This window comes from Saccopteryx leptura, chromosome 4 (genome assembly GCF_036850995.1).
Source record: "Saccopteryx leptura isolate mSacLep1 chromosome 4, mSacLep1_pri_phased_curated, whole genome shotgun sequence".
NCBI classification, from domain to species: domain Eukaryota; kingdom Metazoa; phylum Chordata; class Mammalia; order Chiroptera; family Emballonuridae; genus Saccopteryx; species Saccopteryx leptura.
This window is the reverse complement of record NC_089506.1, coordinates 28,547,115-28,574,567: the sequence shown is the minus strand read 5'-3', so window position 1 is coordinate 28,574,567 and position 27,453 is coordinate 28,547,115. Positions and strand designations below refer to the sequence as shown.

The following is a 27,453-nucleotide window of genomic DNA, read 5'->3' as shown; positions in this document are numbered from 1 at the left end:
TTGGTATTTGAATCATCCAGATTTAACAACAGAAACACCAAGGACTACATCTCCATTATACAAAAGAAGCGGCAGATTCCTGTCTTCTCTAGTTCATCTCGGATAGGGTATACATTTGAATTACACATAGTTTCTAGGGATACAACAATAACTATCATAACTGTTAGGTTTTCATGGTTATTCATAACTTATAATGGACTTGCAACTGTGTAATTTAATTTGATTTTCCACTTGATGCCTGATTGGCTGAGGTAGTCGTTCTTCACTGAGGAACAACGGAGGCTCAGACGGTCCAATTGATTTCCCTGTAGTTAAATGCTATGGTTGATGTAACACCAGAATCTAGGTTATTTCTGTTTGTTTTTTGCATCTAAAGTTACTTAGTTGGCACAAAAAAAAAAAGTAAGTCCAATAGAGTGACAGCTAAGACAGGTGTAAAAATATAAGCATGTAACTTTTATGGTGGAAAATAGTTGTCAATTTCCTTAGGCTTGAAAGTAAAGCCTACTTTTTTCCCTCTACTGGTCACTGAAGGAAATGAAAAGTCTAATTTTAGCCTAAGTTTTTCTTAAAATTTCCAGACCTTACAAGCTGATTTAGCTTAAGTCGCATATCCCTTTCCTGACATAGACTTTGGCTTATCTAGTTTATTGCATTCATTTCATTATTTTCTTTCTATTTTTTTGTGACACAGAGAAAGACAGAGAGAGGGACAGATAGGGACAGACAGACAGGAAGGAGAGAGATGAGAAGCATCAATTCTTCATTGCAGCTCCTTAGTCTTCTTAGTTGTTCATTGATTGCTTTCTCATATGTGCCTTGACTGGGGAGGGGGGGGCTGCAGCAGAGTGAGTGACCCCTTGCTTAAGCCAGTGACCTTGGGCTCAAACCAGTGACTTTGGGCTTCAAGCCAGCAACCTTTGGGCTTAAGCCAGCTACCATGGGGTCATGTCTATGATCCCATGGTAAAGCCAGTGACCCTGCACTCAAGCTAGTGAGCCAGTGCTTAAGCTAGATGAACCTGCGCTCAAGCCAGTGACCTCATGGTTTCAATCCTGGGTCTTATGCATCCTAGTCTGATGCTCTATTCACTGTGCCACCACCCGGTCAGGCCATTTCATTATTTTCTTAGTCCTAGATCAGTCTTGGTTTTCATCCAACTGCTCCGAGACTGCTCTAAGAAAATTTGCCTCCATTGTGCCTCTTTCCTCTGCAGTGGATAGAGACTAAATAAAAAAAGAATCACTTCCAATTGAAGTTTCCTAATCCATTCTTTTTTTTCTTAGATGAAAATAGCATAAAGGAAACTGTGGTAACATATACCCACAATGAAACAGGGTAAAAACAAATCTGTTTTTCTCCTGGGAACAAATGGCTGTGATATGGATCTATAAAGTTCTGGCAAAGAGGTTGAAACTGCTCCTAACTCCATCAAACCTCTGCCGTGAATGAACCCCACAAGGTTTAGGGGAGCTGGGCCTAAGAAAACTTAATTTATTATTTTAAATTTGAACTATTCCTTGAATTTGATTCATTATGTAAAGTCAGCCTGAGTTAACCACATGATTAAAATGAATAAGACATTTAGTCACGGATATAAGAGAATAGTCAGTGGTAGAAAGAAAGGTCAAAATATTGTCACAATCAATATTTGACAATGAATGACAACATTATCTGTTATTTTAGTTGATTTAATGCCCTTATGAGTATCTAGATAGTAGTTTGTATCAAGTAGCAAATATTATCTTCTCATGGTATTTATTTTAGAACAACCCTCTTTAGTGAATGAAGGATTTTGCCAATATATTCACCTAAGCCATACAATAGGTGTTTAGAAAGAGATATATGATTATTAGGAGATCTCAAACTGTAGAAATTATATTTGAAAGCTACTTACTTCTTCCCTTTGAGCACGTTATAGGGACTGGTGTATTTCTTCTTGTTAGCAAAAAGTTCCACCAACTCAGGGATATAGTTTGCAAACAGTATCTAAAATGAACATCAAATAACACCTTAGGTTTCATTATTTTAAAAGATAAGCCAAAATTCTGAGATTATAAAGGAGAAAGAAGGTACACAAATCTTTCATCTATGAGGAGCTTCACTGTGAACTATATTTTTAAAGAGACACCCTTTCTCTTTCTTACTTCAGCCATTGCATTGAGGTAAATCGGAATAAAATACTTTCCAGCATTCAAAATGATAGAAACAAGCAGAAAGTCAATCTCCCTTCCCATTTTGTTCCCTTATCACTACTGAGTGCCCTTCTGAATCTTCGACTTGCTGCTGCTTGGGGCCATAGGGAAGAAAGCATTTGGGACAGAGCAGAATTAAGGCAAAATAAAATGAGGCAGTGTGGCAATGTGGACAGCAGAATACCAAGAAGTAGAGAACTCTGGTGTGGCTTTTACAGAATTGAAATTAGAAACTAAAAGAAAAATAGGCTTCTATTGTCCTTTACACACACTCCTGAACTATGCACAGATGTTCCCTTATCTGAAGTAGAGTGCTGGTTTAGAGAGCTTACTCATTTGATCTGGAAAGAACCAAACTTTCTTCAGATCAGATCTCAAATGCGCTTCCTCTTTAGAAGACAGACTTTAATCTGATGGGCAAGAGATGAAGGAAGATAGGGTTGCCCAAATCAATGTAGAGGATGGTGAAGAAAGTCTGCTCTCTGTTGTCAACCATCCTCATCTCTGGCAAGCAAGCCTTAACATCATGTGCTCCAGGAGATACAGTTTGGGAAAACATGGGATCCATATATCTTTTCATTTTCATTTGACACCTGAATAATGTCACATTCACTCTCAAACCTATATTGCTTTATTTCTCATCATTAACCAAATGCTTCTCATTTATGTAGCTATATTCAAAAGATATAAAAAATATTCTTCACCAAACTCCCCAGGGTGAAAACCATGATGAAGGTCCGTCCGAGGGATGTCCTGGCTACCACGTCTCCGAAGCCAACAGTTGAGGTTGTCGCCATGACCAGGTAAATGGAATCAAAATATGATATATTCTGTGAATTTCTACCTTTGAGCCAGGGATCACCAGAATTTTCCACCTGGTACAAAGAGAAAAAAGACTCAGGAAAGGTCTCTGAATGGAATAACTAGGAAAGTTTATAAAGAGTAAGTCAAATCACTTAATTCAATGCAAATGAAATATTAAATGATTTATAGACTGCTGTGAAGGGTTGGCAAATTATGGGTAGTGATTATGAAGTCTTGTTTTCTTTCATTGTGATTACTGCTGAAACCTGAAGGGGCACTTGGCTTGAGTCCCTTTAGAGCCCCATTTAGAATGTCTCATAGTGAAACTTGCTGCCCCATATCTCCTTCCCACGTGGGCACATGACGGCACCCTGGAACCATCATGGATACCAGAGGCTCTCGGGTTGAGCAATTACTATTCATTCTCCTTTTTCACAAAATCAGGATTACTTATCATTAAAGAAAGAAGCACTCAAATGAGCACTTCATTTCGGTGAGCTTAAACTCATAAAAGCAAGTGTCTAAGGAAAAGCAAACAAATTTCCCAGAGTATTCCCCTACTCCCCACAAAAATCTCTAGTGATTAATTCTCGAGAATTAAAACCACTCTGAAAAATATTTCCTCTGTTTTCCCCCTACACACAATGCTCACACTTTCTGAAGTTTGATGAGTAGGTTATAAGAATGGCCTCCTATAATATTCCACTCCAAAAGAAAAAAAAAAGTATATGTCAATTCCCATGGCTGGACTGGATTATGTTCAAAAGTATATGAATCTGTTGCTATTGACTTCTGAGTCTTCACTATTTTCTGAGACTATCATACTATAAGAAAGCCAACTTTAAATCACACAGATTTATGTATATATATGCATATGTGTATATATGTGTATATATGCATATGTGTATATATGTGTATATGTGTGTATACATGGGCAAAAGTAGAATTACAGTTGTGAGCAGTTAAAGTTTATTCTTGTACTACTTATTAATTATTATATTGCTTTCCATATGAACAACTGTAAACTTACTTTTGCCCACCCTGTCTATATCCCACTCAGGAATTACAAGAGTTATTTGAGACAGTTCCCTTTAAGGTAAAACCTTACAGTGTCTTTTAATAACATTTTAACACATGGTTCTAATCATATCTTTGTATAACCTGTTGTACAAGCTAAAACTAAATCTGTTTCAACCTGAAAATCTTCACAATAATTTAAATAACCCTTTCAAGCTTAGCTCAATCTCTTTGGAAGTATTACTTTAGTGTTTCAAACGCCTCCCCACCCTCCTAGCATGGCAGCCTTCTGCTGGTCAATTTGTCCAGTCTGCTCTTCCTCTTAACCACTGACTTGTCAGTCCCAGATGGGAAGTTAAGCTTAAGATAAAGGATTATGGACCAATGTTAAAGATACTAAATTATCTATTTTTAACTTCCTAGTCAAAGTAACTGAATTTTTATGCTTTTAAATATTGTGTTTCAATTTTAGATTAGACATGCTATGGATGAGGAGGATATAAAGACACTCTCTCATCTCTTACCTTCCCATCGTTTGTATTAGTTACATCATTTTTACATTGTATATGTGTAATACGGTCCTTAACCATAATTCCCTTAGTTATGTCTTAGTTCTATTTTAAAGTTATTCAACAATCTACCACTCACTTTTATCACGTTTTCTTCATTCTTGAGTTCTTGAGTTCTGATTCATCTCCTCTGTGGCTGCATTTCATCAAGACACATTTTTTCTTAAAGGGGCTCATAGGCACTAGTTTCTCTTTCATGTTTAAAATGACAAGATGGATTACCCTTTCTTTCATACCAGCTTTGCAGACACTGCTCTACCATCTTCCTGTATTGATTGACGTTGCAAAGAAATCTGAGCCTAGTTCGATTTCTTTCCCCCTTTGCTTTGTATTGTTTGGAGACTCTCCTTATCTTCAAACGCCAGGAAACTGCTCTAAAATACGGTCAGAGTAAATAATTTAAGGTTTTGTTTTTTTCTGGATTCAGTATGCCCTTCAAACATTTTTCTGGTACTATTTGTTGCGTCCTTTTCCTCAAAACACTAATTTAATAGTATGCTGAATCAACATTGCCCATCTTCCATGTTTCTCCTCAACAATCACTTGAGTGTCTTTGTTCTTTCCATGTCAGTGTTTTTGCCTCAGTCCCGCCCACCCCATCCTGAGCATGTTTTTGCCACATTGCTTACAGTTAGGTTCCCCCAGTGTGGTTTCTAGTTCTATATTACTTTTTTCTTCTCCTCTTGATATCTTTCAACCCATTCTCAACTCCTGCTACTGTTTAATATTGTTTTATTTTAAATGTTATATATTTTATTTAATTATCATTTTTAGTGTTTGAAGCCCTTTATTTGTACCTTTTCTCAAATATAAAGGGCTTTTTCTTAAATTTTCTTTTGTTTCCCTGGGTACATTACCCTGTAATTGTTGTTTTTATAACTGTTATATTACATAACTGTTGTTAAGCTAATGTCTGCTCTCCATCATACCCTCTTGTTGTTTTTGGCAGAATTTAAGGATAGGCACCAAACTGATTCCTTTCTGGTTAATGCCTTTGAATGGTATCAACTTTTAGCTGTGAGTATGGGAAGAGGGCAAGTTGTGACAATCACCGCTTTTACTTTGTTTTGTCATTTCAAATGTCCTTTCAACAAAATCTGCTACTTTTTTTTTTTGCTCTGAATACAAATAGCTCTTCTAAGATTTAACATTCCAGATGTTGGTGTGACTTACAGTGCATCACTTGAAATCACAAGCCATCTGGTTGCTTTTCTCTCTTTCTCTACGTGCATCTTTGCTGGAAGTCTACTTGCTTGGGTGACTAGATACCCAACAAGGATAACTATTCACATGCTTAGATGGGTCAAGCGGAAAACTTCAATGATTCAAATAAGCCAGGCAGAGACCATGTCCAACTCAGGCCCACGTGTGATTTATAGACAGCAGCTAGTCTTCAACTAAGACTATTGGTGGCTTTGGTAGAGTGAGTTGCTAGAACCTTGTGTTCTACCTAAAAATCTAGAAATCTGGGTTTTTATGTGTTACCTATTAAAGTTGGCAAGCAATAAAAAAATAAAATACAAACATAATTAGGTCAAATAAAATATGCCTTTAGTCCACGTTTGAACTGAGAACCCTTCCCTGGAATTACTGTTGAAGGCAAAAAGTACTGTTACCATGATTTCTCATTCAGCATTCTCTCCCCTACCATTCTGTGAAAGCCAACATGTCTCTGCAGAGACACCGATGATTGCTCTTTCCCCTGACAGGCTCATGCCCTTAGGACCAATCCTCTAGATCCAGGGACCTGCCTTTACTGCTGTGACACTTTGTTTCAGGAAAATCTCTCTCCTACTTGCTCGAGAACTGAGAAAGGATATGGTTGATCTCAGATTTCTTGAAGGTTCCTATGAAAAATTCCATTTGATGCTTGACATTATTCTTTTTTCTTGTTACTGGTTTAATTAGTTCTGATAGACGGATCCACATGAAAACAAATTCTGCTATATTTTCAGTTTTGCTTTGTTTATCTGAAAGGCCTGTATAGGCTTTTAACATCCTACTTCAATTTCTGCACTATTAATGACTGTTCCTCAACTCTCCTGGAGCAATAAAGTCTAGGAATTTCTTACTGTTAAAATCCCTTTATTACATTGCTGATTAAGAAAGCTAAAATCTAACTTTTCCTATAGGCAAAGGAGGCTGCTATGTATACAGATTAATTTCAGGAGAATCAACTAATCCACAAAGCCCCCCTTTTTAATTCAGCAAAACCTCCCCCACAGTTGTCTAGCTTTTATAAGTAGGAAATTCTCTCATTTGTTGCTTTTATTTGACTTTTTAATCTTTTTTAAAATACTGGAACCCTTATAAAATGACAGTGATAAATTTCACCTATTGTTTATACCTTCCAAGGGTAGGCTTTATTAGATCCTTTGCTGAGTATACATTTTGAAAGTTGCAGGGAGGAATAGAGAGAGATACCTGGAGTGTAGGAGATACATATTTGTCATAAATATGGGGGTGGAGAAACCCCTGAAATGGGAAGGAAAAAACATAAAGCTCACAGTAGTTACAGTGATGGAGACAGTTCAGAGGATTACCTACATTTTTTAAGAGAAAAGACATTCATGCTGACTGGCAACATGAGAGAGTTTGAGGAGATGCTCACCAGGTGAATGAATCCTGCAGCCGTGAACCAGGTACTGAGAACTATCGATACCAGTTTAGAAAGCTTCACTGAATTACTAGAAAACCGACAGACAAAGAATTGTTGGTTTATCACAGGTTCCAGAACAACACAAATAACTGATTCTCTAAAATCTTGCTGCTTAAAGTATGGTTCACAGACCTGAAGCAATGATATGCTTACCTGGGAGTGTACTAGGAATGCAGAATCCTAGGCCCCGCCCCAACCTACAGATCTGCACTGTTACAAAATCATCTGCTTAATTCATATACACAGTAGAGTTGAAGATGCACAACTCTAAAACATACCCAGCCATACACACTTGTTCAAAAGGTTGAGATTTTGGTATGATAGCCACCAGCCTACTATTACACTGCTTCAAAAAGCATATCATATGTATATCATCATAAAGCAAGTTAAAGAGTTACATTGTCTAAAGTAAGTGTACAAATGGCAGTGAACTGGGACCCCAGGGTGAGCCTGCAAAATGAAATTCTGAGTAGGTCACAGAAACGTAGTTTCATGTTGTTAAATTCATACCAGGGTCTTTGAGTAAAGAAGATCAGACAGGCTCTTGTCTCCTAAACAAAGCCCTAGTGTTTAGCTGAAATCTCTGGGGTCTTCAGGCAGAGAGCTACCTGTCACACAAGAACAGCCTTTTATGATTCTGACTTCTCCATCATGCATACACTTTTAGCAGTGAAATCTGCCTGGCCTATAACATTTGATGCTCCTAGTGAGAATGTACAGGCACAGAGATTTTGAGTGAGTAAGACCAAATTGCTTAAAACTTTAGAAATATTTGAATTTTGGGGGAAGGAGGACATTTGGGTGGCTCCATTTCTGTAAGCAATAGTGTACTGTGGCTACTAGGTAGCTTGCATACTCAGAGAAATTGTGAAGTTGTCTCACATTTCTAGCCAGGAAAGACTTAATTCATAATAGCAGATGTGTAGAACCAAGACCTCTGGCTTGGCCTGTGTTGGCGCAGTGCATAGAGCATCTACCTAGAGTGCTGAGGTCGCCAGATTGAAACCCCGGGCTTGCTCGGTCAAGGCACGTACAATAAGCAATGAGTGAACAACCAAAGTAAAGCAACAAGGAGTTGGTATTTCCCACTTTCCCACCCTCCTCTCTCTGTAAAATGAATAAATAACACCTTAAAAATGATAAAAAGAACTGAGGCCTCTGAATTGTTTTGACTTTTTGTTAGGGTGGTGGTATAAGGGAATTAAAGCCTAAATGGACTTACAAATTCTAGCTCTAAAGAAACAAAATTTTCAAAATGATTGCAAACTTTTCAGCCAGTGTGTAATGTTAAGCCAGTGGGAGAAAGTGAGTGAATAATATCTTGGGAGCTACAGGATTTCGTGATTTTTGCACTGGAATTCTGACGAGACATGAGTTGAATTGAAGGGTCAGTTAACATTTTGATTTAACCCAAAACACTATGTAAGCAATATTAGAGGAAGGGCGTTTACCTGCTCTTGATGGCTCTCAGAATTTGCAAGATTTGAGGGAGTTCTAGCAGCCGCAATGCTCTTAAGAACCTTAAACCTAGAAAGCCAACAGAACGGAGAAAGCTGCCAAACAAGAGGTTACTCCAGAGAATGATCTGAATTATAACACGACTGGGAGGGACTACAATCTTTCTCTCCCTGAAATGCGTCAATATGATACACTATAATGTCCTGGGTTGAAGAATGTGAGCTCTAGTTTAAATTCTAACCCTGACACCTAACAGCTGTTATAATTTAAAGCAAAGCCCTCCACTTCTCTCGCTCTTCAACTGCAAAATGGGAATTATAATAGCATCTACCTCCGGGGGTTGCTTGGCTCATATAAAGCATATAATAAGCACTACTCACTTCTTACTCTACTTAATTCTTCTTTAGAATAAAAAGCTAATTATCCATAAACCACTTAAACTTCTGACTATACAATGTCTTTATGTTTTTTACTGTTTCTATGATGTTTTATTTTATGTAGCATGATAATGATAGCAAAAGCTTTTATAGATAATAATATAAAATTACATAAAATTGGTAAAAAGCCACATCACTGTCATTCACTGTCAATACATCTATCTTAAAGACTAAGTAATTAAATAAATCTCTAACATATCATAGCATGTCTGGATATGATGACTTGCCGCTTTCAAAAACCAAGGGAGACTTCTCATCTCTTCCAGTCTTTTTGGGATCCCAGGGCAAAGGGGCTACAGGGGGATGGGATGTGGGGCCTCGCCTCTCAAGTTGTGGATGGGCCAGTCCATTAACAAAAACAAACATCGACACCTACTATGCATCAGGTACATCACATTGCTTAGGAAATGAGCTTAAAAAAATGGGTTCTGAAAATATATTACAAGGCCATCCAAGTACAGTGAGGAATTTTTTTTTTAAATGGCACTGAACTATTAAAGAAAAATGAAAGATACTTATGAATGAATGTTGAGGTTTATTTTAGAGATTGCTTCTGACTCCCACAATGTACTTACCTAGCCAATTACTCTTCAAATAACAAGAAATAAAGGTTGGTGGAATGGTAAAGATGTCCACAATTGAATTCATCTCCAACCAGAACCGGATCTTGTCACTAGCTGCCAAAAACTATGAAATGGAAACAGAAGACCCCAAATTCTGTTACCCTCAAGAATTTTAAAGGGAACATTAAAGTGGCTTTATTTAGTTATATTCCATTCATCAATTGGAGCTTTGATCTAACTCTATTATATACATATACATATAAACACACACATATATACTTATATTGCTATGTATGTGATATGTATTTATATATATATTTATAGATACATATATATTTATGTAGCTATAAAGACTGTACCTTTATTAGGTGTTCAATAAATAAACATGAACCCATTTTGCTTACTAGATCTTAACTCTTTCACTTAACTCTCACACTCTGACCTTTCTGCTGCTCCTAACATTTTATAATTATAAAGCTAAAATTCTCTATTTGTGAGCAATGAGGAAACATGATAGGGTGTCTTCAATGGAAAAGCTGTCTAGAAGTTTGGATGGCCAAGGCCTGTGTTTATGAGCTTCCTTATTTATATAAAGAAAGCAAGCATTCCCAGAGGGAGAGTTTGCTGTAAAAAGATTTTGATGGTCAGTGTGGTAAGAGTATATATACATATACACATATACATATGAGATGGATAAATATACTGAAATCTAGATCTAAGATGGGTCCTGTAGAATGAGAGGACTATTTAATATATGAGTGAAACAAAGATATAAAAGCATTTTATATAGTTACATGGCACATATACCATCAATGAAGCCAATGACATTTTCAGAGGCTTGTTATTCAGGTTCTGCTAGCTTGTGATTATTGCTAAGGGTTTCTCAACGGCAGCTAGGAAACCAATACGGAGGGCAGTGTGACAGGATGATGATATTTTAAAATGAAAACATTTTCATTTGTGCTGGAATTTTTGGCCTGGTTTACAGCTTCAGATGCAGGCGAGAGAGAGTTATGTCTTACTATATATTTAACAATTTAGTTTATGGCCCCTCTAACCTTAGAACCTGAAAACATAGGCCGATTATATAACCAAGGCACACACAGGACTTTGAGTGCTGTGCTTGTTGTGTTTGTCTGTTTACTCTCGGTTTCAATAGGTACTTACTCTCAAACCAAAATAGAAAGTAAAGAAAGCATTGAAAGTCAAATCAATTGGGATGGTATTGTCTTCATAGGAAGAACAGCTTCCAACAGGGCTATGAAAGAAACAAAGGGTATTTAGAAGGATGGACAGTTGAAAAGCTGTGTCTATATGGGGCCAAATAAAAAGAAAGGGGAGGCATTTTTTACTTATTCACCATGAATGGTCAATACAGACACTTAAATTCATATCTCAAGGAAATTTGTTTTCTTTTGGGAGTGGAGGTAAGCATGAATAATACCGCTAGATTGTGCACGGAGTTGAAAATAACAGGAAAATTACCTGTTCTTCCTTTCATAGAGTTTATTGCTTCTATTTCTGTTTTACCAGTGGGATTCAGAGGTCTAGAGATCATCTCTTTTCTTGGTTTGCATGATCATCTACCAAGCCAGGAAATTTAGGCTTCTCTACCCTTCTGATATAGAGCTAGAAGTCAAATAAACTGATCCAAGCCAAATTAAAAACAAAAATTCCTTAAAGATCAGCATGAATTCACAGAACAAAGACTACTAGCTTCCATAGGGTCTCTAAAGTCGTTTGGCTTTTGTGGCCCTGAAATCCCAATTTTACTCCCGCTGGAAATCCAGAGTAATTCCCAGAGGATCAGGGGGTTAGGATTAGATTAGATCTGTTCAAGAAACCATCCTCACTTTGGCATAAAAGAAGGAAATTCCTTTGAAAAAAAGAGCAGACAGGCCCTGGCCGGTTGGCTCAGCGGTAGAGCGTTGGCCTGGCGTGCGGGGGACCCGGGTTCAATTCCCGGCCAGGGCAGCACATAGGAGGGGCGCCCATTTGCTTCTCCACCCACCCTCCTCCTTCCTCTCTGTCTCTCTCTTCCCCTTCCGCAGCCAAGGCTCCAGTGGAGCGGGGATGGCCCGGGTGCTGGGGATGGCTCCTTGGCCTCTGCCCCAGGCGCTGGGGTGGCTCTAGTCTTGGCAGAGCGACGCCCCGGAGGGGCAGAGCATCGCCCCCTGGGGCAGAGCATCGCCCCTGGTGGGCGTGCCGGGTGGATCCTGGTCAGGCTCATGCGGGAGTCTGTCTGACTGTCTCTCCCCGTTTCCGGCTTCAGAAAAATACAAAAGAGAAAAAAACCCCAAAAAACTAAAAAAAAAAAAAAAAAAAAAAAGAGCAGACAGCAATTTGCTCCTGTATCCCAGGTGAAATCTATCATTTTCCTTTCTCAAGACTACCCAAAGTTATCCGAAACCCGTGAGAAACCCTGAAATGACCACAGAACTTCTGTTTCAATATCTAAAGAACTCAAAGGCATATAAAGCCTTCAGAAGTGGTCCAGCAGCGCAGAGGACAGCAGGAGGCGGGCGGCCCCAGACTAGAGTAGATAGCATGCACAGCACCTGAACCCTGGCCGTGCAGCACGGCGGGATGCAAAAGGGAGAGTTGGTTTTAGTGTTTCCTAGAGGGAAACAAACATTTGTCCTTTTTTATGAACTTGTGCATGTGAATATGTTAGAAAGTATATTAACCATTTATTTTGACAGAAAATTCCAAATGAGCTGACAAGCTAATGATATAGCAGACAAATGTGACTAGGAAATTTACTTACTCAGAAGAGTTGATAAAATAGATTATAAGAGACCCAATGCTTAGTACAAAGACAAGAATCCCCTGGAAAAGAAAAAAGACAAGTGAACAAAACTATTTTATTAATATGAACATAGATGAATAAACATATCAACAAGACTGTGTTTTCTTTTCACCTTGCTTATATATGTGTAGCCATTTTTTTCATAATTCATTGATGTTAGTATTCATGCATTCATTTTTTATTTATTCTTTCAAGAAAAATTGGTTGAATCTTTACTGGGTATTCAGTAAACATGTACTCACCCATTTTACTAACTTAATTTTAACTCTCACACACTTCATAATATTTTGTCCTTCCTGCTGTTCCTAAAGTTTTCTAATCTCAAAATAAGTTCTATCACTTATTCATTCACTTATCAAACATTTACTAAGTGTTTAAGGTAAGTTATGTACTTTATTACATGCTAGAAAATGAAGACTACTGGATATGGACTTCAGAGTTGAATTGCCCGTGATATCATAGAAGGGAAAACAGTCCCAAACATGTCCATCAAAAAGATGGTCAGAATTTTGACAGGAGGGAAAGTGCTACAGTGAGGAAAAAAAAAAAAAAAGAGCACTTTTAATCTGTTAATGCATCTGGTCTATAAAATAAACAGAGCTTGTAGAATATAATTAGAAAGTTATCCAACCAAAACCCTTGATGCATTTGGATGAAATTTTTCACAACCCCCTTGACTTTTCAGGTCAACTTTAGGTAACTGAATATTCCTCCAGTTATTTCTAGTTTACAAACCATTTGTTTCTTTGATATGTTCAGTCTAGTGTCATTTTAATAATACTAATAATAAAAATTAATTTTATTTACAATGAAAACTTTATACTCTTTCAGCTCAGGTATTTCTGGGGCAGTCTACCTGTACTGAAAAAGAGGTAAGTTCTTCTCTGTTAACTATTTTTGGAGTTTTTATTCCTAATTGCCCAGTGACTAGACTATCTATGGCCTCTGCAGAATTGTAGGTCAGTGTGGGGGAGTGAAAAGAAAGGGAAGGTCAGAGCTGGAAATGTTGAATTTGACTGGTCTTAGATCACTATGTTCTCACCCTGGGACTCTCTGAGCATGGGAGATGTCTGATGTTTACTTTCATGAGTTCTTTCATTGCTTTTTGGAGAATTTGATACAAGTCATTCAAGAACTATTTCTTTAGTACCTACTATGACTGAAGTATTATTCTGGTGTTTGGGATATATCTGGGAACAACCCAAACAAAGATCCCGACCTATATGGAGCTTAACTGCTGTGGTGTGTTAGAAGACACATGTCAGGAAAATAAAGGAGAACAAAGTCAAGGGGATCAGAAATGTAAGGGAGGCGGCAGAAGAGTTGCAGTCTTGATAATAATTAAATGCTATGTGTGCCATTGAGGTTCCTGAGAACTGGTGTAAGCATATCCTCTCACTGGTTGCTCACAAATCTTTTTTTTCAGAGACAGAGAGAGAGTCAGAGAGAGGAATAGTCAGGGACAGACAGACAGGAACAGAGAGAGATGAGAAGCATCAATCATCAGTTTTTCGTTGCAAGACCTTAGTTGTTCATTGATTGCTTTCTCATATGTGCCTTGACCGCGGGCCTTCAGCAGACCGAGTAACCCCTTGCTCGAGCCAGCGAGCTTGGGTCCAAGCTGGTGATCTTTTGCTCAAACCAGATGAGCCCACATTCATACTAGCAACCTCAGGCTCTCAAACCTGGGTCCTTTGCATCCCAGTCCGACGCTCTATCCACTACGCCACCACCTGGTCAGGCGTCAAATCTTTTTTCAGTACCCCTCACACGCCCACATCCTGTTGGAATCCTCACCCTACAGGTTCCTTCTTGAGTGGGTAAGAGAAGCTTTCACATGGGACATGCATATGGTCCATGGACCAGCTCAAGCATTCTTTGCCCCAGCCAACACTAGAAGGACAGATTACCTTCAGTGTGGCAACTTCTCTGGCACAGAGCAGCTAGCTGGACTGTCCCTTATCACAGATGAGCCACAGCCACATGTCAGTTCACTGTGTCTCCAAAGTTCCAAGGGATACAAATTGAAATTTCTGAGTGGTTCTCATAAGCTTCCTTCTTTAGGCTTGACATGAGAAGGTATACTCCCACACCTCTGACACAACCGAACTTGTTCCAAAAATCCTTTTCTATTTCCCAAGTACCTTAATTTACATGTGATTGGATAATATGATATGCTAAAATCTTCGACTGGGTTTCTTCTGACCACTTTATAAATAGCAGTGTTGCAGCTTACTTAAAACATGGGAGTTATTGGCATCTATTTTAACACCTATATTAATTGTTGATATATTGCTAAACTCAGGAAAAATGTTGGGAGTGAAGATATATATATATATCAACATATTGATAATTACTAAAACATAGTTTTCATGAAATTTTTATTTACATATAAATCTTTTTTCTCTCTTAATAAATTTCAAAAGTGATTCTTCAAATATAAATCATATATTGACAGGCTTCCAGAAAGATGGTGGCAGGCTGTATGTTTACAATCCTCTAAGTCATTTAAATTAACAAAAAAATTAAAAAAAATTAGTTTGATTAAAAGTGAAAACAATACAAACTTGATGTCACAAACCTAAAGAACATTATCCAGAAATAATATATAGCAAGCAGCAAAACGAATACCAAACCAAAAGAGGGTACTGGGACTCAAAACTTATGGACACTGTTCAGTGAGTCAGGTAGAAATGGGAGATGATTCTGAGAAGACCTCTTGAATTGAAGGGGCAGAACCTGGAAACGCTGGCCATCTGGTGGAGATAGAAAGCTGTCTACCTGACGGATAGATCGAAGATAGAGCCCCAGAGCCAGAGGAACCTGAGGAGGTGCTCTGTAGCCAAGCATTTGCTGTGGAAGAACACACAACGCTTGTTTTCTCAGAAGCGCCATGGAAAGAAGTCACAGAAAAACAAAGAATTTGAAACCTAATCCAGAGAGAGCCTCGTTTGCAGTTGCTGGCCACAGCATTATCCCCCAGAATTGTCTGTGTAGGAAAATGCACAGTAAATTGAGGCTTTGATTTCCACAATGGGGCTTAAATCCCCCTGCTTAGTTGATGGATAGTAATGAGTGTCTTCAAGATACAAACAGCAGTCAATGCGGTTAACAGGGACACTGAATTCTCTAAACCTTCACTTATGAATATTAGCAGACAATAGAAAATTGACAGTTATATGGGAAGTGTAAGAAAACAGGAGGCTCAGGCAGAGAAAATAGATGAAATGACCTCCAATGAAAGCGTTAACATAGACTACATAATTAAACATTTTAAAATTGCAATTACTGTTCCTAGTGAGATTCTAAAACTCTGTGAAATAGTACTGGAAAGTTTGAAAGGCAAAAACAGGATATGGGGGCAACATAGATGTTGTAACTGCAAGAAGCTGTGCCCTAACACTGAAAGATCAACAAAAAGAGGTCAGGATTACCGACATTAAGCCTGTTACAAGAGGTTTTCTTGGGAGTTGAAACTCAGACCTGAAAGGAGGGATCCTGGCTGGGTCGGTAAGAGTACCTCTGAGGAGCTGCTGTGAGCCTGGCTCTGGCCGTGCAGGAAAAACACTAGAAATCCTTTTTTCAATAGTTTTTCAAGTACTGACTGGTACAGGAGTGCAAAGCCATTGAATAAGCGAAGCTGAAAAATACAGATGTAGAACACAGAAGGAGCAGCTTCCTTCCCCTCGTCTTGTACCCCATGTCAGCAGAGCCTAACGAGGAGCCTAAGAGAGCTCACAAAAGAGACACAAATTGCTGAGCCCTGGCCTCACATCACAAAGCAGAGGGCAGAGGGTGGATTTGGAGCAGAGAGACAAGAGCTTAGTATTTAGTAGTTGGCCTTACATGTTAGGAAACACTGAAACAACTCATACAAAGATTTTGGGAAATGGCATTGCAAGGCAAGAATTCTACATTCAACCAATTGTTTACTTGTGAGAACAAGATAAAAACCATTTTTGTATATTCAAGGATTCAGAGAGTATACCACCCAAACTTTTCCTTGCAAATGAATATGGCAAGTACTCAAGAAAATAACCCAGAAAGATAAAAGTGGTGCCTAATGAAAGGTAAAAATAATGCAATTTTTACCCTAAAGCAAAAACTAAGAAAAAATTTTTAACAAGTGTATAATGCTAAAAACAATAGTAATCTAGAACTAAATGTCTGATTAGCTCAACAATTTCTGGAAGGAAAGAAGATGGTGTGACAAAGGTCTTGTGCTAAAAGAAGATATGGATATAAAACGTGCAGAAAGACAGAAAAATACAGAATGGAAAGTTTGTTCTGAATTTGATTTGCCTAATATGTCTACACTATTGTATTAAGAATGGAATTATCCAAGTCAAAAATGCAAGAAAATAAGTAACAGTAATAAAATATAGCAAAGCAAAAATGAAAACATCAGCTAATGGTTAGTGCTTATATACCCTGAATGATTTACACGTATTAACATCATTTCCTTTTTTTTAATTGAATTTATTGGGGTGACACTGGTTAATATGATTATATAGGTGCCGTTCTACAACACATCTTTGTACACCACATTGTGTGCTCATTTTCCCCAAGTCAAGTCTTTATCCATCACTATTTCCCCGATACCTTTCTCTCCACCCGCCCCCCCTTAAGCAATCACCACACTGCTGTCTGTGTCCGTGAGTTTTTTCTCCTTTCTTTTGTCCATAAATTTTCACTGCAATACTTTAAAAGAGATTATTCACATTATAAGAATTAAATCTGATTTAGAAAAAGTAACTTGCCCAACATTACACAGTAGGAAGTGGAGAAGCCAATGTTTGATCTCATGTCTCTCACAGTATGATTCTGCCTCTCCAGTAAGATATGGAGGCTAGACTGAGATGGAATTTCCTGTGTATCCAATACCCATTCTCCCTTTTTCTTTCTTAATAGACATCCATTTGTGTGTGTATGTGTGTGTGTTTAAATTTTTAAATTAAATTCATTGGGGTGACATTGGTTAATAAAATGATACAGGTTTCAGGTGCACAATTCTATAATACATCATAGAATGCAATGTATACTGCATTGTGTGTCCATTACCCCAAGACACGTCTACCTTCTATTCCCGCTCTACCCCTCTTCAACTTCCCCACCCCCTTTCCTTCCTACAATCCCCACACTGTTGTTTGTGTCTGTAAGTTTTCTTTTCCTTTGTTTAATCCCTTCACCTATAATAACCCTAACTCCCATCTCCTCTGACAGCTATCAGTCTATTCTCCATTTTATAAGCCACTGATATTAGATATTCTATTATATAGCAAATTCAATATCTAAATACCATAAAGATCAATAAAACAGGTCACCATAAAGAGAATAATTCTGCTGGTGAATTATTAAATTATTAAAAATATAAAATATCTGGAGAAAATGCAAAATATTTGATAAAGCTGTAAAATCATAAATGGAAATTTTGACATGCAACTTTCAATCAGTCATCAAATAATTAAGAATATGGAAAGCATATATAACATACTTAAGAGTGCATATGTGTCAAACAGACAATACTATGCATATTCTTTCAAAAGTCCATTAAGTAGTAATAAACATTGATCATGTACTAGGCAACAAGCAATTTCCCCATAAATTCTACACATTAGAAGTCATAAAGGCAGTGATACTTTTGGTCCATAAATTTTACCAAAGTAGAAAGGCAACCACTCTATCCTCAAGAAAATAAAAGCAGACCACATTCCTCTCAACAGATTATGAATCAAACATGAAATTAAAATTTAAAACAACGTAAAGACGAATTAGGCATTAATAAAAATAAGATCATCACTTGCTAAAGCCTATGAGCTATGAAGTATTCTGAGGATTAAATTTTTATAAATTAAATACAACAAAAAAAGCGGGAAAGATTAGGCCAGCCCAGATCGCTGGCTGCGGGAGGACTGCGCACGCCTGGTGGGGCCTGGAACGGGGCATGCGCAGTGCAGTCCTGCGTCATTCACGCTGAGCAGCCAGACTAGCACAGCGGCCGGGGTCCTGAATACAGGGACCCTAGATTGACAAGGAATGTGGCCGCAAATCCTTGGCAGAGCTGACTGAGCGATACCTCGGGAAGACTTCAGCTCATCATGTTTGGAGACCCAATATGACCATTTGGAAGGAAACAAAGCACTCAGGGACCTTCATGGCACAGACGCAGGAAGCTGTGAAACGAAGCGTTTGACAAGTACCATGCTGCTTCTGCAAAGGAACAGGCCACTATTGAACACAATTCCATTAGGCACTGAAAACTGTGAGCCTGGGACCCATCCTCAAGAGTGGCTCTTCCTACTAGGTCCCTGTGCCACTAGCAGACCAGTGTGGCCGCTTCCTCCTTTAGGGGATGATGTTTGAGTGACAGAGCAGCACCTGCAGATGGCTGTGCCTGAGCAGCCGTGGCAGGGGCTGCTGGAGGCTTTCTACAGCCAGGGCGGGTGATCAAGAGGCAATAGGACAAGATGTGCACAAGATAGCAGCATCTTGGCCAGCTACCTCTGGTGATTGAGGAAAGGGAGAAGTTTGAGAAGGAGGCCAGGACCCCACCAGAAACAGTGAACCACTGCCAGGGTGAAAAAATAACCTGTGGCTCAAGGATGTTACTATTTAAAGGCAAGTTTTACCAGATGGAGCAGCATGTTTATTGCTTGTTAATCCTTTCTATGGGGGCTACAGCCAGCTCTCTTTGACCAATCTCAACTTGGGAATTTCTTCCAATACACTCAGGGCTTGCCTCTTCCTCAAACTTGGGGTGAACCTTTGGATGATATGGAAAGAAGCAGATTTCGTGTCAAAAAAGACTTATTAGAAAATTCTCACCCTAAAGTGGTGGGGTTGTATGTGATATAGTATTATCAGTCATCAAAACTAACTGGGTAAGGGAAAAACGGAAATTGAACAAAAATGGGGAGAAAACAGAATGCTGAAATTAAGAATAAGACATATTAATTATGCATATATATATATATATATGTAGATCATGAGACTAATGAAATATATAAATTTTCAGCAAGGCAAAATGAGACCCAAAGAGAAGTAAATGCTCCATTGTGAGAGGAGAATGGTGCAAACCAAGAGGAAAAGAAAAAGTGTTCTTTCAAAGCAAAGGTGGAGTTTCATCTATGTAGCAGTTAAAGGGACCATCAAAACTGTATTCTCTTAGTGACTGTATTTTTGTTGTTGTTGTTGTTTGTTTTTTAATGTGCTTTGGCTTTGAAAAACAAGGGTGATTGTTACTTTGTCATGTTTTAATCTCTAGAAGGATCTCTAGAAGGTATCTGGTTTTGAAAATAGTATTTTTTTCCCTTTGATTATTGGAATTTTCCTCCTGTTCCTTATATTCTGTTTTCCTCTTCCTTCTCCTTTTTCTTGTTCTCTTTTTTTTACCTTCCTCTCCTCCTCCTGTTCCTCTCCGATCCTTCTTTTTTTCTTCTTCTTCCACTGGGTGGTTGGCTACGAATCCTCCCCCAAAGTATTAAGGACATTAATTAGTCTATAGAGTTTCTTAATTTGGTATCTTTGAGAGTTTTGATGTAGATATGGTGCCCTCATTGAAAATGAAAAGTGGGTGTTTCTTTTATTTTCTATGTCCTGGCAATGTTGAATTATCATTAGAGAAATCTACTCATTGAAGATTTTTTAACTAGACCTTGAAATCATTTAGGACTCCCAGAGGAGGGGGGTGGAGGAGTGCTGGTGGGTGATGGTAGGTCTTTGACAACATCTTTATTTCTTCCAGATATTTGGTCTGTTTAAGCTTCTTCTTTTTTTATGGTCAGTCTTAGTAGTTTATATTGTCCTAAGGAATCACCCAGTTTTCAAATTTAATTGCAAGCATATCTTTCAAATTTCTCTTCATCTGTACTTAATATATATTCTCATTTTAATATCTTATTTCATATGCTTTTGTGCCTTTCTCCTCTTTTCCTTGTTTAGACTAGCTATGGGTTTCTCCATTTTACTCTTTGTTTCAAATAATCAGCTGTTTTATAATTCATTAATTTCTAACTATCTTTATTCTGCTTAGATTTAATTGTTTTTGTTTCTCTAACTTTTTGAGATTGATACTTAATCCATTTGTTTTAATTATTTTTTATTTATCAAAATAAGTTTTTATTGTTATTTATTTAATCTAGATCCACTCTCATATTTTAGGTGAAAATGATATTTTGTGGTTTCATTATTTTTATGCTTTAAATATATCAAAATTATTATTTTGACTTTTCTGAGTAAAGACTCATTAAAGAAAGATTTTTTTTTTTTTAATTTTAGCTGTAAGGTCTTTGTTTTGGGTTCTTTTATTCTGGATTTATTTATTATTTTTTATCTATTTATTACAATCTGTTTAGTTAATGTTGTCTGTCTGTCCTTCGTATGTTTTATAGTTGGGATTCCTTGTGGCCTAATATATGATGAATTTTTACAAATAGTCCATAGACAATTATAAATTTAATTTCTGTTTTCAGCATGTGGAGTTTGACCATTTCAATCACCATTCTTATTAATTAAGTTACTGTGGTCTTCTTTAGATGATTATTTTTTTTCTGTCTACTTAGTATGTCCTGATATGAGATAACTGAACTAAAAGTTCCTATTAACTTTGTGTTTTTAATGTTTCTTCTTTATTTCTTGTATTTTTCATTTATTCATTATTGTTAAGTTACATTTTTGATGTGGTGATATTTGTGATGTCACATTTTAGATGAAGTTTGTTACATTTATCATTACAATGATTTTGTGTTGAATTATATCTTCCCAAAAATATACGTTGAAGTCCTAAGTATCAGTACCTCAAAGAGTGATCTTGTTTAGAAATAGGGTCTTTACAGATGTGTTTAGTTAAAGAAAGGTCATAGGATGAACTCTGATCCAATGTGATTGGTGTTCTCATAAAAAGGGGAAATTTGGTAGATGGTGGAAGTTTTCTTCTGCCTCACCCCAGTGACCTTTAATATATTATTTCTAATAGTATGCTCATACAAACATGATTAGAGCATTTGAAGCGATCTTAACCAAGAAATCCTTGTTATAATCAGTAAGAATTACAAAATTCTTCTTTAACTGGTCATACTGACATGGAATTTGCATACTTTTAAAAAGAAGAGAAAGGAGAAATACTTTTCCAGTTGATTCCATTCCTGGCAGATTTTATCAAAGGAATATTACATATGTACTTCCAAATAAGTTTTAAAAATTAATTATATCTGAATTAAACAACATTAACTAGAAAAGAACAATGTTTTACCAATTACAAAAAATTAGAGGAAACTTAGATTGTATATGTCTACTTCTATCAAAGCGCCATCTGATGGCAGTATACCCTCAAATTACAGATTCCAACTTCTAATGTTTCAGATCAAACTATTCTACTGAAATAATGATCAGTGTAATATTCATTTATAGGGCATCTGGTATTTCCAGACAATTGGTTATAAAAATTTCCATGGCATAATCTTTTCTCTCAAGGAGCTTACAGTGCACTGGGGAGAAAGGCATATGCACAGATAATTTTAATAAGGGTTCAGTGTGTATTTTAGAGCCTTAGAGACAGACCCTTTGAGTAATATGGATATAAGGTAAGATTTCCACAAAGAGATGATGTCTGGATTGAGTTTTAATATGTAGCCAGATTAAGACACAAAATAAAATGATAAATATTATGAAAGGGCAAAAATGACTAGTTTGAATAAGGAAGAAAAGATGTTATTGGATTCAAAAGATGGGAAAAATAGTTGCACATTTCAGGCCAGATAATCCACTACACATCAATATTTCTTGAACATCTGCTATATGCCAGACATCCATACAAGGAGAACAAAATGTGTACAACTTTGGCCCTACTAAAGCTTTTCTTCTGGAGGATAAGCCAATGGTAAATCTAAAATATAATGCCAAGCAATTATATTCAAACCAAAAACTAAAAATAAAAGAGCAAATAAAACAATGGTTAAAGAAGGTAGACACAGAGATGGTCATTTGGAGGTAGTGATATTGTAATAAGGCCATCAGGGAACATTAGATGTTTACCTGCATAATAAAATTATATATACTGACTATAATCATGCTCATGGCCAAAGTTAGCAAGGTAACAATGAAAACGTACTTACCAACACTTGACCCACAAAAGTCTGTGCTGAAAGTAACATTTCTATTTGATCATGAAATACTCCATGGACGTGGAGAGCTTGTTTAAGATGTTTACTACTGACCTTCTTTGGCAAGATTAGTTTCTATAAGCATAAAAAGGAATTGAGTGTGAGTTGGACTTCAAAGAAAGTACTCTGTTAATATATACATTCTCCTGCTATGGTATCTGCCAGAAATTACCCCACCTAGTCCAACCCAGGGAACCTTGAAGTCACTTATTCAGTATTTCATGAAATGCATTTTACTGACTTTGTATTTTACTGGTGGTGTGCCCAGATTTCTAACTCTGTATTCTGTAGTCTTCATCATACTTGTCTCACACACTCTTAGTTTCAGACCCTTCAAACTGACATTATTGTAATGATCAGGGCTGGGAGTACCATGCTTCTTTTGTTCTGGGAACAAGTGTATTATCCTTTTCCATCAAGATACATGGACAAAGAAAAAAGATTACAAATTGATTTTTAGGTGATTACTTAAATATCTGCTGTTTTGAGAGAAAAAGAAAGAAAGCTTTAGGAATCTGATGTTGCTTTTAGTCCTCATCTAGTAACATATTCTGCTGAAATTATAATCCTTCTTCACATTTTCAAAATGCCTTTACTTATTATATTTGACTTTTATAGTAATCCAATGATGTAGGCCAAGTATGATTAAATTCATTTTATAGTGATAAGGAAACCAAGGTATAGAGAAATTAAATGACTTGCCCATAAGCAAGCCATCAGGAAAAGCTAGAGTCTAACTAGCCTCTGTGTCTGTTGATGGTCTTGAACTATGACTGAGAAAGACACAAGCAAATCAGGACTGATCACACTATGCTGACGGGACCCTCTCACTCTTAGAATAAGTTCATTTTATGTGGGGCCAAGGTTTTGAAATGACTTAATTTTCTATACATATTTTCTGGGTGGTAGGAAGAGAAGTCTCAACAAATGACTATTGAATAGAGTTCATATCTTGATCAAGGATTTGCCCTCTAATACCTATGATTCATCATGTGCATTCTTATGTTGTTTGAGAATTTATTTAATAAAACATATTCAATATGACATCAATGTAGAACACTCATTTGAATTTCATTATAAAATTGGAGGTGCCTTCTGTGGAAAAATAAAATGGTCCAAAGATATAATAAAATTATTCTTACTAATGTAGTGAATCTTCTAAAAATGCACATTTAAAAAGAAAAATTATGACTCTCCAAATAATTTTTAAAACAACTTTTGACAGTTTCCATCTTTGATACTTTTTATCTTAGGCCAACTTTCTCAAAAGCTTAAAGAAAATAAAACACATCATTGTCAATTTACATTAACAAATTATTGAGAAGTCACACAACTTTTATCAAATTCCTCAAGATTCAAGAGCAGAACAATAGTATTCTGGTAGCTTGGATCTCATTTGTTAACGTTTTGTAACATTTGTGTCTTATTTGAAATGAAAAGGTATATCTGGATTAAAGAAGAGACAGGAATTGCACCCAAGTTAAGAAATAACACAGCAAACATTTATGGACACATAGAATCTCACATTGTTGTAACTACACAGAAATGAATATAATGGGGTAAAATATTTCCTAGACCAGAAGTCTAAGATTAACTCACTCTGTCAGTTGAATTGTGCATTGAAAATAAAATAAAAAGCAGATGCATTATACCCATCTGTACACTCTGTCAGTATTGTTAAGTCAGTACCTAATTTTTATGTCGCCACTTAAAGTTTTTTAATCTAGAAATAATTAGTAGTAGAGTGAAGTTATTTAATAACAAAAATCTATAAACTTCAACACTGGGTACTTCTCAAATGCGGAAACCTGAATTCCATATTTTGAGATTGCCAATGATCTTAAGTTACCAAGTTATTATAAATTCTGCTATTTTGTGCCAATGTTTAGCATTAAGAGAAGTGTTTTAAGCAGCCTTTCAGTGTTAATTATATTGCACCGATGAAATGTGCTCTTTTATGGAAATTCCTATAATCGGAGAAACAAACAAAGTTTGGGAAACAAATATTGGAAATAAGCCACATAAGTCATGATACAGCTCTTTGCCTTGGACCACTGGTAATATAATAGCCATTATATAGCATTTGAGAATTTTATTTCAAGCTCTTGAGCAACATCTGAACTGGGTAATATACCTTTATTCTCATTATCATCATTTACCAGCTGTTATTCAATAGTACCCACCTTTGTAAAACTTATCTCCACATGTAAAGGTCTCTGCATTTGAGACTGGATGTCATGTGCATGTATGCATGGGTGTCCATGTGTAGGTATGGGCAATTCAGTGTGTTGTGTTAACATGTTATACAAAATAAAGAGTACACATGTGAGTGCATGGATTTATGAAAGCAAGGATGACTTAGCTGTTCCTTTTGCTGCCCTCATAAGACCTAACATAACTTTTCTGGGTTTTGTTTTTTTTTTTGTATTTTTTCCAAACTTAGAAGCAGGGAGGCAGTCAGACTCCCACATGCACCCAACTGGGATCCACCCAGCATGCCCACCAAGGGGCGATGCTCTGCCCATCTGGGCATTGCTCATTGCTCCGTTGTGGCCAGAGCTATTCTAGCACCTGAGGTGGAGGCCATGGAGCTGTCCTCAGTGCCTGGGCCAATTTTGCTCCAATGGAGCCATGGCTGCAGGAGGGGAAGAGAGAGATTGAGAGGAAGGAGAAGGGGAAGGGTGGAGAAGCAGATGGGTGCTTCTCCTGTGTGCCCTGACCGAGAATCAAACCTGGGACTTCCACACACTGGGCCGACACTCTACCGCTAAATCAACTGGCCAGGGCCCACAGCTGTCATTTTAAAATTCAAAATAGAAGCATAAACATAATGTTTGTATTTTTTCAGAAAAGTGATCTCTGTCCCCAGAGCTAAAATTCATCATCAGCCATACAAGATGTTTTCTTCTCCAAGTGATGGGAGAGAAGCCCTGGCCCTGTACCTCTGTCTGAAGAGTATCAACCCCTTTCTAAGGCACCAGAGCAAAGCTGATTCCATTAGTCTGTGAAAACTCAGGGAAGCCTTAATCATTTTCTAAACACCAACACATGTCAAACCTGTCTGTGATCTTCATATAGTGGGATCCCAAATAAGGAAACTGACCAAAAGACTTCCTGTTTTCTTGATATTTTGCCATTTTTTAATGGCCTTCCAAATTATCCTGAAAATGAGTAAGATGAGGAGTCCACTTAAGAAGGTCACTAAGGAGGAAAGAATAAATGCCATTTGGATCTCAGTTGTGCAGGACGGTCGTCCCAATTCTTCCCCATCTCCATTTTGTTGCTTGTTTTGCGACATCAGGAAACTGAATATCAGAATTCTATGATGTCATGATCACATTGCAATGATTCCAGGAATTAGAATTCATTATATTATGGAATCTTAGCACTGGGTGCAATACAATGAGTGGTTCTAAGAATGTGGGTTGGCTAACCAACAAGATGTTGACTCAAAGGATGCAAATGAATGAACAGAGGGAGAAAGCTGGGGTCCAAAACATGGGTCTTCAGATGATGAGAACTCTAGATCTGATTCTGTTACTTACTTTCTCTGTGACCTTGAGGAAACTCTAATACATCCTTTATAGTTATGGTCAATGGGCTATCTATTTGGTGTGTGCAGTCAAACAATTTCAGAATAATTCTTTTTGTCTGAAATGACATCCAGCTATCTGTGTGTCAGTGAATTGGTTCTTCATCTGAGTGCATGCCACATTCTCAGTAATCTTGGAAGGACAGATGAGAGAGGAACTTCAAGTTTTAGTTTATTCTTTCAAGAAGAAAGACATGCTATAAAGCACAGGTATCGTAGAAGGCAATTTTACAAATGTGAACATCAGTCAATTATTATGTGAACCCAGAATTCTGTTCCTTTTATTTCTTCTTTATGGGCTCTTCCCCTTTCTTGTTTCTATCCCTGCCCTGTCAGCAAACCCTTTGGTCTAACAGAGGTAAAGTTCAGAATGAAAGCAATGTCTTTTTATTTTCTCTGATGTTTTCAAAGATGTAAGAAATGTCATGCTTTTGAGTGTACACAAGTGGCAAGCAAAATGTCAGAGTCTAGAGGAGGGTCTAGTTCCCCCCTCACCCGGAGTTATTGTGGAGATGACCTGACATGAAGTGATGAGGCCCAGGAGAAATTTCGTTGTTCTTTGCAGTCTGCTGTGACTCCGCACTGCGTGGCAGACTATTTCTCGGAAATAAACACATTTTCTAGAACTGCTGCCACCATTATATCTCCTTTTTTAAAGCTTACTTATAGTTCCTATGGAATCCTGACATGAAGCTAGCTAGCTAGGCTAGCGTGGGGCAGTGTTGTAAAGGACTCTGGTCTAGGATTTGGAACCCTGGTTGGGTTCCAGCCCCAATTCTTGTAGTAAGTTACTATGTGATGACCCACAAGTCCCTTTCCTTTTTGTAGTCTTACTTTGTGTTGAACATAACACCTACTTGATAGAATTATTGTAGGGATCCAGTAAGTTAGTATGATCATATCTTGAAAAACATAAAGCTCAATACAAGAAGAGCTATTTCAGTTCCTTTTGAATGGCATTGATTATAAAAAAAAAAGGAGGAGGAAGGGAAGAAGGAAGGAAGGAAAGAGGGACTGAAGGAAGAGGGGGAGAAAGAAAGGAATTATTTGTTAAAATTACACACACATACACACACACACACACACACACACACCTAAAGCTATTTAGAAAATAAAATTACTGTTTCCAAGTCAAAGAATATTCATCTCATTTACTTAGTCTGATTACTCTTATGTAATGATTGAACTAT

At 37.3% G+C, this 27,453-nt stretch overlaps 1 protein-coding gene across 1 annotated transcript in view; it reads right to left on the bottom strand.

Annotated features, from left to right (window-relative positions):
* Positions 1-25,969, bottom strand: part of KCNU1 (potassium calcium-activated channel subfamily U member 1) — a 136,367-nt gene extending 110,398 nt beyond the window's left edge. Inside the window, exons 1-9 of the mRNA XM_066383593.1 lie at positions 25,775-25,969; positions 22,624-22,746; positions 12,470-12,531; positions 10,870-10,960; positions 9,715-9,826; positions 8,696-8,771; positions 7,197-7,272; positions 2,900-3,070; positions 1,898-1,989 (exon numbers count right to left, since the gene is read on the bottom strand). Coding sequence (XP_066239690.1) covers positions 1,898-1,989; positions 2,900-3,070; positions 7,197-7,272; positions 8,696-8,771; positions 9,715-9,826; positions 10,870-10,960; positions 12,470-12,531; positions 22,624-22,746; positions 25,775-25,969 — 998 coding nt within the window. The remainder of the gene's footprint in view (positions 1-1,897; positions 1,990-2,899; positions 3,071-7,196; positions 7,273-8,695; positions 8,772-9,714; positions 9,827-10,869; positions 10,961-12,469; positions 12,532-22,623; positions 22,747-25,774) is intronic.
* Positions 25,970-27,453: the final 1,484 nt, after the last annotated feature.